We start from the raw sequence: 12,815 nt of genomic DNA on the forward strand, positions 1-12,815 counted from the left end.
AGACTAATACAATGATTACTCTTTATCCCTAACTTCAGCTCTGGGGCTAATATTCTCCTAATCTTCTCTTTCAAATAGAGTTTGAGAGGCTGAGCAAATTAAGGACGATTTTCAGACAAAGTGAATTTGGGATATAGCTCCTTTTCTATTTGGACAAGCCATCCATCTTGGTACAGGCTCTTATCATCTTATACTGCACTATTTCAATAGCCTACTAATTGGTCATTCCATTCCTAAAATCTCTTCCTACTCATCCTTCACTGAGTTGTCAATATGGTCTTCCTAAAGTGAAGGTATGATCACATTGATCCCTCACATCTCATTCATATAAAAAAAATCTCTACTTGCTTCCCACTTCCTCAAGATCAAATATAAAATCCTCTGTTTGACTTTCAAAGCCTTTTATAATTTGGCCTCATCAACCTTTCCGGTCTTTGAATATCTTTATTCCTGTACTCTGAGATCCAGCAGTTCGAGTGGCCACTTTGCTGCTCCTCATAGAACACTTTCTCTCCTGGCTCTGAGCATTTTTATTGACTGTGCCCTTTGTCTGGAATTGTTTCTCCTCAACTCTTCCTCCTAGTTCCTCTAACTTCCTTCAAGTATCAGCTTACACCCTATCTTCTACAGGAAGACTTTTTTAGTCCTTAATTTTAATACTTGCTTTTGTATTTATCCTATATGTTAATCAATTGTACATATACAACTTTTACCAGGTCATTTGCCACTGAGAAGGGGGGAAGTAAGAAAGAGTAGTAAAAAATGTGGAATTCGTAAATTTGCAAATGGATGAATGTTGAAAACTACCTTTGCATGTAATTGGAAAAATAAAATAAAATTAGACCATGAGCTCCTGTGAGAACAGGGACTGTTTTGTTTTTGTTTTTGTTTTTCTTTTCTTCATATCCCTAATTCTTAGCACAGTGCATTGCATATAAAAGACATTTGATAAATGGTAGTTAACTGTATCATATAATTTTTTTGAGAAGCAGGTGGCAACTGTCTCTTGCCTGTGAGAGCCAGAGTAACCATGAGATCCCTGACAAGCCAAGTAGAACCATAGACTGACAGAGCTTGATATGATCTTGAGCAGAGATCATATTGTCCAACCATCTCAGTTAAAAGAATTTAATGGAGGTCTGGAATTTGGGGCAACCAAATTAATCAGAATTCCTCTAATTTCATTCCAAACATTTCAACCTATTTATGAAATAGCCAATTAGACTCATTAGTATACTGTAAGAAGGTATGAGAAATGGCTACTCATGCCAAAATGCTTCCAATATGTGAAAAGAAATTCCCTTTGCCCCTAGTTATGACAACTCAAAGCAAAATCAACAGATAGAAGCAGGTATCAATATGGTATAGTGCATTTACTACTCATAAGCAAATTTACCTAAGTACTTGGATGACATTTCAAAAATAAGACTGTGGCCCTTGAAATGAATGCAGGCCAACATTCTTTCAGTTAATAGGGAAATGAGCAATTTTTGCAAATGTTCTTCCATTTTCCTCTAAACTTGTAGGCACCTGATGTGTAGTCTGGTTAAATAAGGAGAGCAGGTGGGTAGTTATTAGATATTCATTCCACAAGTCTATGCTAATCTAGGTTAGTTAAGCTAATTCTGTTTTGATCCCTCATAGGATCACAGAACACTGAACTGGAAGGTACCTTTGATATCAACTGGTTTAACCACTTTATTTTACAGGGAAGGAATATGAGTTTCAGAAAAGTCAAATGGTTTGGTGAAGGTTTCACAAGTAGTAATAAACAGAGAAGGGAGTAAAACCTAGTAGATAAATTAATTATACCATTCTGGTGAAGACATTTGACTGCCTTTCTTTTTAGGAGAGGGCTCTGTGAAAGATGATATTTTTGTTTACTATTTAGATCTTTGTTTAAAAAGAATTTTCCTAACTACAAGAGAACAAATATTATATAGATTTATGGCTCTAGAACTGGAAGGGTTTGGAGGATCAATTCCCACATATTTTTATAGATGATGAAAATAGAGCACAGAGAGGTTAAGTGATTTGTATTAGGTTAGTTAGTAAGTGTATAAAGCTGGACTTGAATTGAGGTCCTCCTGACACCAAAATTCAGTGCCCCATCCACTATACAATGCTGCCTGTCTTGCATTAAATATGACCTTGTTTTTAAATGATCTCCACCCTCCCTTCCCAAGTCTAATGTCAAATCTCCATTCCCATTGTTTCTATTGTTTTGATCATTTCCCTTTATTTTGTTCTTGTTGATATAAATGTATAGAAATTGCAGGCCAACATTCTTTCAGTTAATAGGGAAATGAGCAATTTTTGCAAATGTTCGTCCATTTTTCTCTTAAACTTGTAGGCACCTGATGTGTAGTCTGGTTAAAAACGGAGAGCAGGTGGGTAGTTATTAGACATTCATTCCACAAGTCTATGCTAATCTAGGCTAGGTAAGCTAATTCTGTTTTGACAATAATAATTGTATATGTTTTTGTCAGTAATATTCTACTAACATTGATTTGGCAATGCGTGGTATATAACAGAACTAAGTAGTATTTGAGATTTCTTGCAATTTTGAGATTTGCTGATTCTGGAAAGAGCACTGAATTGGGAATCGAAGTACTGGATTTCAATTTTATCTCCGACACTATGTCACTTCCTCTCTGTGGGCTCCATTTTCCTCATCTGTGAAAATAAGGGGGGGTGAACTACATATCTTCTAAGGTCCCTTCTGAATATCTTTCTCTCTTTCAAACTACCCTATAGAATAAAGCAAATCCAAATTATGTGAGCTGAGAAAATCTTTTGAAAATTTCCTAATTCCCCTCACACTTCTAGAAGATACATCAAGGAGTTACGAAATTCAATTGTTCAGTCTCATTGCTTTATACTAAAGGCAAATCTCTTGTTATTACTATAATGATTCTTATAGATGTTAACTTTTTGATTTAAAGGACAAATCCATCTGTGCTGAACATAATACTTTGAAAAATTTGTATTTTGCTGCATCTAATGACACTTGAGCTTGTCCTCACAATATGTATGTTTGTTTTCTAAAGTCTTATTTCCATCTCTTCTCTGGCCCCTAAAACTTAACAGTTTCCCTGTGTCTCAGGTTTTCTTTTTATTTTCCAGTGAAGACACTGCTTTGAGCTTATGAAAAGCTCTAGTTCACACTAGGACCAGGAGACTGGACATAAGCCCATTCCCAACTAATGAAATGGGGTTTCATTATAGACAACAACCAATGGGGGAATTACTCACCTGCGGTGTGTAAGGAAACTACCACTGACGTGTCCTGAGCCATCACATCCTGGAGTGGGACATGACATACCTTCCGTCTTCACTGACTTCCAAGAGAACTGGGAGCCATTTAAGTACCCATCCTTTTGCCTTTTGGCTGCTAGAGGGCACCCTGACGCACTGCGATGGGATGCATACTTTCCAGTTATATGACCCTGACCATCACAACCAGGAACTGGACATCTGGATAGCAGATAGATGAGATAAACTTTACTGTCTTGCCATCATATACCTGGTAGCCTCTACAACAAAGTCAAAACAACCTGACATGAAAAAAAAAAAGAACAATCATGCTCTACGGACTCAAAAAAAAAAGAAACAAAGAAAGAAGAAAAAATAATAAAGTGAAATCAACAGAGACGCCACCTAGTGGAATCATTAATTTTATCATCTCATAGCTGGAGAGCTCTTGGATGATGAAAACCCCCATACTTAACAAGTTGGAGACGTGCTCCAACTTAGATGCAGGTTTCAAAATTAGACTGATTTCCTGTTGGAAAGATAGTTTTTTAATAGCTCTACTTTGGGATGGATTATTGGTCTTTAGAAAAGGACAATGTAAAATTCACAGGGGATCTTGTTTCATCTCATTATTTTCAGCTTGTAGACTGAATGGGATTAAGTTTTAAACGAGAACTGTGCTTTTGCCTGTTAACATTTAGGATAACCAGGGGACAGGTGTTGGAACACTCAATTGGACACAAGTGTATTGTTAGCCAGAATATATCCTTCTGTTTAAATAAGACACCCTGCAGCATCTCTATCACAGCTGATGTCCAACCATGGGCTGATGCACCACAATAACCTGAGGCTTGTCTGATGTCCAGTTCTCAGTATAAATCTATACTTTAGAAAACATTCACCATAATCTCATGATCATCCTATCTGATTTAGTAAATTAAACTGTTTATGCCTTAAGGGAGTTAGCAAGTCATGCAATCAATTAATAAACATTAAATTGCATGTAGCAAAAGTAATAATAATGTATTTTGATTCACAAGTCATGTTTATATAACTTCTTATTTGATCCTTGCTATACCTTCAAGAGCTAAGTACTTTGGCTAATTAACACTATTTAGGTGGTACAGTAGATAGGGTCATGAAGAACTGAGCTCAAATCTGGCCTCAGATACTTACTATGTGATCCAGAGCAAATCACTTAACTTCTGTTTGCCTCAGTTTCCTCTCCTGTAAATGGGAATGATGATAGCACCTACCTCCCAGGGTTATTTTGAAGATCAAATGAAATAATAATTGTATAGCTCCTTGAAATGTTTGACATATAGTAAGCACTATATAAATGTGAGTTTTTATTATTATTTTTAAATTGAGGACATTTTAATAATATTATAGTAAATTGTAACAATAATAATAATAATAATAATAATAATTTTATTTAAATGTCATAAGGTTTGCAAAGTATTTTACAAATTTTATTTCATTTGATGTTCACAGCCATCCTGAGAGATAGGTGCTATCATCATTATCCCCATATGGGGGGATGGGGCAACTGAGGTTTCAGAGAGGTCAAATCACTTGAACAATTTATTGTTAACTAATAAATATCTGAGGTAGGATTCAAATTCAGGGCATCTTAACTCCAGGTCCAACTTTCTTTCTAGAAGGTCACCCTGCCTGCCTCTCCATTAGAGCCATGGGAACAATGGATCTGCAGTCAGGAATCCTGGGTTCAAATCCCAGCTCTGCCACTTCTTACTTGGGGACTTGATTGGGCAAGTCCTTCCACTTCCATGTACCCAGTTTTCTCATCTATAAAATGAGGGAGTTGGACCAGATATTATCTATCAGCTCTTCAAGCACTGAATGACTGATCCTCTCTCCAGTCCTATGTCCTGGGACATGCTAAACATTAGACAAACCTTCAGGGATTTCTGATGAACATTAACTTTTTGTTGGACATTAGCTGTAATATCTATGTCTTTGTTGATGATTCTGAAGCTATTATTCTCTCTGTTCTTGATTTTGAAACAACCTTTCCCTCACCTATTTACTAAATGTTTAAAGGATGTTGTTGCTGCTACTTTACTTTGCTGATGTTCACTCTTGCTTTAGTGACCCTTTTTGGATTACCTGATCTTAACAAATGTAAAAATGTAATTTTTTAATGGATTACCAGGTCTGAGCATTTTACTTACCTAATGGGCTCTTGATCCTCTTTATCTTCTTTGCTTTGTGCTATCCTGATTCCACTTTTCTTTGCTCTCGGACAACCTGAAAGACTAAATAAGAAGGAAAGTCTCAGAAAGCAATCCCTTACCCTTCATCCACTACATTCTCTTCAAAATTGTTGCTTAAATTGAATTCTCTTCAAAGTTTTATCTTAGGAAACCAGAAAATGAGATTCCCTTGTTCAAGTGCTCTTTGTCCCTTAAAGACATGTGACCTTGGTCACAGGAACATTAGAAAAGGAGATCATTATAGCTTGGGTCTACCTTTGAAGCTATGTAATGTATCCTAAATTCTGGTAGTAGATATACTTAGAGACTGAGTTTTTTGGCCACAAGAGAAGGACTAATGACCAAACAACAAAATCATACAATATAAAAAGGGGAAATTTCAGTGAAGATCAGAGTGAATAGATAATAGTTTGGAAAACTTCTAGTCTCATGAATTCTGCTATTTACTAGTATGAACTAACTGGCCCTTGGTTTCCTTTTCTATGTAAAACTGAGGGAGTTAGAATAAATCAGGGGCTCCAAACCTGGGCTCCAAAAGCTTTGTTTTTTTAAAGGAATTTTGATAACTGAATTTGAATATAATTTTATGCTTTCAAAAACTATTCCAAGAAAAGGTCCATAGACTTTACCAGATTGTCAAAAGGGTCCATGATTAAAAAAAAGTTTATGAACACTGTTACTAGATGATCTAAAAAGGCCTGTTTAAGGGTAATTCTTGTGAAAATTATGAGACAGGTAAGATGAATTAGTACATAAGGTGAAAAGATTATAACTTTTTGTCATTTCATCTTTCTCTCTGCCTCATGATTCCTAACCTATTATGTCATACTTACTGAGACCTCTAATCATTCCACTCCTTAATTCTTTCCCAGGCCTTCATCCCTGAAATAGCTATAATTTTCTTTTCCCCATCTTGACCCCTGGCTGAAACAGTTCAAATTTACACTATCTTCTTCTCTAGAGTCCCTCAATCCATTATTCTATCAATGAATTCCCTGTCAAGCCTCAGCCTACCATCCATTGTCTTGGTTCCTATCATGTATGACTGTATAAAGTTGTATTTTTGTGTAGAAAATTAAGAAAGTTGCATAAAGTCAATTCTTCCCTAATTGATTCACTATCCCACTCACCACAATAGCTTTTGTGGACATTTCCATCCCTCCTCACACCCTTGACTTCCTTCCCCTTATTCTCTGAGTTGAAAACCTTGCCTCATATTTCATTGAGAAAAACTGAGACCATTTGAAAAGAACTCCCTCTTCTCCTCTCCTCATTTTTTATCACTTAGATGCCTTTCCCCACAATCTCCTACTTCATTTCTGTCTCTCTCCGAATGTACAAGTGATCACATCCCAACTCATCTTCTCTAACAGATTTCTCCCTCTATCATACATACTCTAATCTTCAATCTCACTCTATCTACTGATTACTTCTCTACTGCCCACAAAGGTGACCATGTCCGTCATTCTCAAAAAGCTCTCACTTTAGTTATCCTTCCCCACTATAGTCCTTTCTCTTTTCCTTTTTATGTCTAAACTCCTTCCTGAGACCTCTTCATCTGTGACTGATATCTTTCCATCCTTTCCTTTTTCTTTTCTCCTCTAGTGCAGTCTCTCATCATTTCTCACTTGGTCTTGCTCTTTCTTCACACTCTGGTACATCTTCTCAACTAACAAAGTGATATTTCTGAAGTGCAAGTCTGACTATATCACCTTCTTCCTACCACTCATTCAGGAAACTCTACTGGCTCTCTGTTATCCTCAGGATCAAAGCTAAAATCCTTTGCTTGGTCTTTAAAGCCCTTCATGATCTGGCTTCTCCCTACCAATTCAATTTTCTTACACTTTCTTCTCCTCCACATATTCTATAATCTATTAACAATGGCCTCCTTGCTGTCCTTCACATAAGACACTCAATTTCTTGAATCCATGCATTTTCACTGGTTGTCTCTTATGCCTAGACTTCTATCCTTTGTCTCTGTTTCCTGACTCATATCTCAGATAAAATCCCACCTTCTGCAAGAAGCTTTTTGTTGTCTACTCCTTAATGCTAGTGCTTTTCCTCAGACTCTCTCCAATATATACTGTCTATATCTTACTTGATCAGAGTCATTTTCATGTTGTCTCCTCCATTAAATTGTGAATTTTTTGAGGACATGGACAGTTTTAGCCTAACAAACAATAAATGTTTGTTAACTTGAAACACTGATCTACTGAGATGGAGATAAGATGCTGGAAAACGCACATTAACAGATATTCTTGTGGATGAAAAGTTGAACAGGAAAGGGAGAATAGAAATTAAATGGAAACATTACAAGGATAAACTCTGGAATCTCACATATAGAAGGGTCCCACAGATATTCTGGAGCCCAAACCCACTGGTACAATGATTATTAATTTTTTTAAGATGATATTTATACTTCTGGCAAACACTACCAATCTGATCAGGGCTTGGTTTATTGTTTTGTAGATTGTCTAGACACAAAAAGTGAAATATTAATGACACAGATTAAATTTAAAGGTGTAGTTGGTACATTTTTTTTAAGAGCCAATTGTTTTAAAATTTACCAGTAAATCCCAGAGTGGAGGACTGGGTTATCAATGATGGATTTGTTTCTTTTATGCTTCAAAATAAATAAAATTTAAAACCCATATTAAAGTGTATTTTTTTAAAATTCTGAAATAAATCTGTTTTTTTACAAAGTTATTTTGAGGAAAAACCTTAATGATTGCTCCAATGGCAAAGATGGTATTTTCCCCTTTACTACAGAAAAATCAATCAACTAACTAATATTTCTTAACTTCCTCATAATATACCCTGTACTGTGCTTGTGCTGAGGATACAGAGACAAGAAAGTGAAATAATCTCTGCTTTTAAGGAGCTTGCATTATATAGAAATATATCAAGAGATGACTTTACCCTCTGCCGATGACTAAATATGGGCAGAATTTTCATGCCTCTCATATACAGAGTCCTTGTTTCCTTCAGAACAAAGCATTTTATTCTTCCTTTCTTTTTCTTTCCTTTTCTTTTTTACCCATTTACCTTATCCAATTCCTTTAGGATTAAGTTGGCATCATATTGAGCAAATCATATGACTGATAGTACTACATTAATATTGCAGTTTGTTCTAATTACATCTCTGCCATTAGGAGGGATTAAAAAGAAGTTTCCAATCAACATTGACTCCCCCCGCCCCCCGCAATCCCCCACCAATTTCTTTTCTCAGCTAGAAGACACCATAGGATGTAGGAGTCAGGAAGATCTGAGTTCAAATTCTGCCTTAGATATTTAATAGCAATGAGATTTTGATTAGGGCACTTAATCTCATATATATATAAACATATATATATATATGAATAAATATGAAATGTAGAAAATAACAGGACCCTCCCAAGGGTTATTGTGAGGATAAAATGAGTAAAATTTGTAAAAAAAATGATAAAATTTGTAAAGCACTTTGAAAATTTTCAAGTACCACTTACATGCTAATTATTATTGTTTTTTCTTCTTTTTTATCTGGATCACTAGTCCTAGTTTGCTTATTTGTTATAAATCTTAGAGTAATTTTGAATCTTCCTGTGATTTTCATTTTTCTCATGGGACAAAGAATTAGGTACAATCTGGAGATAATACAGACTCAATATCTGAGAAATATGAAAAAAACTCAAAGTTTTTTTAATGAAATTATTTGTAACACAAAGATTGTCAGTATCTATAGGTAACTTCCCTCTTTGAGTTTATATTACTATTGCCATGAATCAATAGGTGGAGAGGAGGAGGTACCTTTCCTCATACCTTCCCTTCATGTTTCAAGTAGTCATTGGAATAGCACTGAGGTTTCTTCACTCTAATCAGTGGGTCAAGAGGAGTATAAACACTGTTACCAATTTCCTCTCCTGCTCCAGGGTAGCTATAATGGCAAAAGCTAGTGGTCAAGAAAAAAGCTGAGTAGGTAAATCTGTCTGAATGGTTCTTCTCTTCCCAGAAAGCTCAGCTGCTCTGGAAGATTTCATTCCTGATAATGAAGGAAGGAAAGAGGAAGACTGAGGGGGGTGTGAGTTTTTGTTTGGAACATCAAGATTATATGGTAACTAATTATCTGGACTACAGGAGAAGGGGGCCTTGCCATTAATTTGTTGTCCAAGTTTTTATCAATCACTTTCCAATTCTTAATCTTAATCTTCCCCATCTAAGAAAGACAGGATTAGACTAGACTATCTTCAATTTTTAATAATTCCATTTTTCTGGAATACTACTGAACCCTTAGGTTTCATAAGGGTGAAATTCTGTATAATTAAGCTCTGTTTTAGAAAGACTTAGTTCTAGGTAACCATATATTAGAATGTGAATAAAAAATAAAGCACATTCTCTGCTTTCTATATTGTTTACTTATAAACAGAAATGAATCTCATGACAAAAAAGGAGGAAACCGTTTAAAGAAACATAGGTAAAAAGGGAACTCATCAATAAATGAGATTTTTAAAAATTAATAAGTTATATGGAAGATGGGTATGGTGCAGCTAGGGGGCACAATTAATAGTATTGGGCCTGGAGTTCAAATTTGGCCTTAAACACTTACTAATTGTGTGAGTCTGGGCAAGTCACTAAATCCTATTTATTTCAGCTGGAGGATACAGGAAATCAATATCTTTTCCAAGAGAACCCCAGATGGGGTCATGAAGAGTCCCATATGACTGAAACTACTGAAGAACAAATGCAAGAAGGAGGCAAGAATGGTAGATGGATACAAATAGTCTTTTAGAAATACTGCTAACTGACCTGTCATTTCATTCCCTATGCCCTCCTCCAACAATGGAACAGTAATCATTGGGACAAAATCTTTAGAGACTTTTGAAAAACTGTAGAAAATGGAGAATGTACCTAAAGATTAGATATGAACAAATGCATTAATTTTTAAAATAAGAAGAGGAAATATGTCTTAACTTTTAGGTTAGTGATATGACTGTTTCCTGACAAAACTGTATAATTTGCTTTTAAATGAATTTGTCAGTGGAAAACATTGATCACAAAGATCCATCATAGGTTCATAAAGAATAGGAGGATTTTTTTTTTTACCTTGGACTAGACATCTCATCTTCCAACAATGCATTTTCACATCTTGTTCCTTCATACCTTAAACCTTTTATCTTTTCATTTTTGTATTCTGACTTCCCTGGCTTCCCTCAAGTCTCAGCTAAAATTTCTTCTACGAGAACCCTTTTTGAATCATTTAATGCCAGTGACAATGTTTTGTTGGTAATCTCCAATTTATTCAGTCTCCAACTTATTTGTATTCAGTTTGTGTGTTGTCTCTCCTATTAGACTGTGAGCCCCTTAAAAATAGGGACTTTTTAAAATGTTTTTTTTAGGTTTTTTGCAAGGCAAATGGGGTTAAGCAGGTTGCCTAAAGCCACACAGAGCTAGGTAATTATTAAGTGTCTGAGGCCGATTTGAACTCAGGTGCTCCTGACTCCAGGACCAGTGCTCTATCCACTTTACCACCTAGCTGCCCCTGAAAATAGAGACTTTTTAAAAACTTTCTTTGAATCTTTGATACTTGTGGATTAAGTGACAGAATAGAAAGGGAAAAGCATTGATAAAACATTTTTAAAATGCAGAAGAAAGGAAGTACAGAAGGGGAAAGATAACAAGGGAAATTTGTTACTATCATATTAAATAATATAAATATAAAAACTAATGTAAAGGACACAGTTTAATTTACAATACTTTTCTGTATTTCTTATATTTGATGCTCATGCTGGTTGTCTTGTTAAGTTTTTAAAAGAGAATAACATGCCATGGATAATATGTTGATTTTTCTTGACATACTAATATGTTATAGGGGGGTTATTATGTAATGAAAGGAATGCAATAAAAAGAAAATATCATCAGTAAAGCATTTAAGAAGGTAAAGAAAAATAAGTTCAGAAGGAGATAGAAATGGCAATTCTGGGGCAACCTTGCTAATGTTAATATATACTTAAAATAAAATTGTATGTAATAATTTCAAAAATTAATATGTGTACAATCTTTTTTAATTCTCTGTTGTTTGAAAGGTTTATGTTTTTTAAGCTCAGGTTCATATTAAAATATTTTTAAAAATAGGTCATTAGATTAACTTCATTTCCCTTTCTGACAGGTTTCCAGAAAGATAAATCAAAGAACTCCTGCAGTATGATATGCCTGGATTTTGGCAAGGCATCTGACAAAATATCTCATGATATTCTTGTGGACAAGATGGAGAGATATAGATAGGATAGAGGAGAGTTTATTTAGGTGGAAGCAGAACAGGTTACTACTTCAAAAGGATGGTAACTAATGGACTGATATCAGCTTGAAGTACAGTCCTCATTGCAGCAGCTTATCAATTCTTCCATGGATCTGTGTTATTTAGCATTCCTATTGAATGAAAGCATTAATGGTATACTTATCAAATTTGTAGATGATGAAAAGTTGAAAGGGAAAGTTAACATGTTGGGTGACAGATTTAGGATTCAGAAGACAAGATCCTAAAGGCTAGAATGATGGGGTGAATCTAATAAAGGTGAAAATTAGTAGGGGATATTGAAAAATCCTATACTTGAACTCTAACTTCACAATTACGGACTGAGAAAGAGGTGAGTATAGACAAAGATGGGACAAAGTCTCAGAATTTTAGTAGACTTCAAGCTTAGCATGAGTCTATAGTATGATGTGAAGTCCTCAAAAGCTAATATAATACAAGATTGTGAAGTGGATAGAGCTCTGGATCTGAAAAACCTGAATTCAAATCCAGCTTCAGATACTTACTAGTTTTGTGACCTTGGACAAATTATAGAACCTGTGTTTGTTTCAGTTTCTTAAACTGTAAAACAGGGATAATAATAACACCTACCTCTGAGGACTGTTATGAGGATCAAATGATATGATATTTGCAAAGCACTTAAATAGTATATGGCACATAGTAGATGATATAGAAATGTTTGTTAATTATTATTATCATTATACTATGTAAAAAGAGGAAGGTCATAGTTTTGCTGTACATTGCCTTGGACAAACCACATTTGGGACAGTCTACTCAATACTGGATGCCATAATTTAGAAAGAAAATTTATTAACTACAGCATGCATAGAAAGTGATCAGTAGGATGAAGAGAATATAGATTATATCACATTAAGATCACTTCAAGAAACTAAGAGATGCTTAGTCTCAGGAAAATAAAATATAGAAGGGGAATAATAGCATTATTTATCTATTATTATATATCATATATAATATATTATGACAATATTTTATATATTATTGATATATTATTAAGTTATACTATTATCTAAGTATTG

The 12,815-nt window shown here is 34.9% G+C and overlaps 1 protein-coding gene across 1 annotated transcript in view; it reads right to left on the minus strand.

The window, feature by feature from the left end:
* Positions 1-12,815, minus strand: part of MYT1L (myelin transcription factor 1 like) — a 268,994-nt gene that overhangs the window by 60,395 nt on the left and 195,784 nt on the right. Inside the window, exons 15-16 of the mRNA XM_074209574.1 lie at positions 5,451-5,534; positions 3,256-3,477 (exon numbers count right to left, since the gene is read on the minus strand). Of these exons, the coding sequence (XP_074065675.1) occupies positions 3,256-3,477; positions 5,451-5,534 (306 nt within the window). The remainder of the gene's footprint in view (positions 1-3,255; positions 3,478-5,450; positions 5,535-12,815) is intronic.

Source organism: Macrotis lagotis, chromosome 1 (assembly GCF_037893015.1).
Source record: "Macrotis lagotis isolate mMagLag1 chromosome 1, bilby.v1.9.chrom.fasta, whole genome shotgun sequence".
Classification (NCBI taxonomy): domain Eukaryota; kingdom Metazoa; phylum Chordata; class Mammalia; order Peramelemorphia; family Peramelidae; genus Macrotis; species Macrotis lagotis.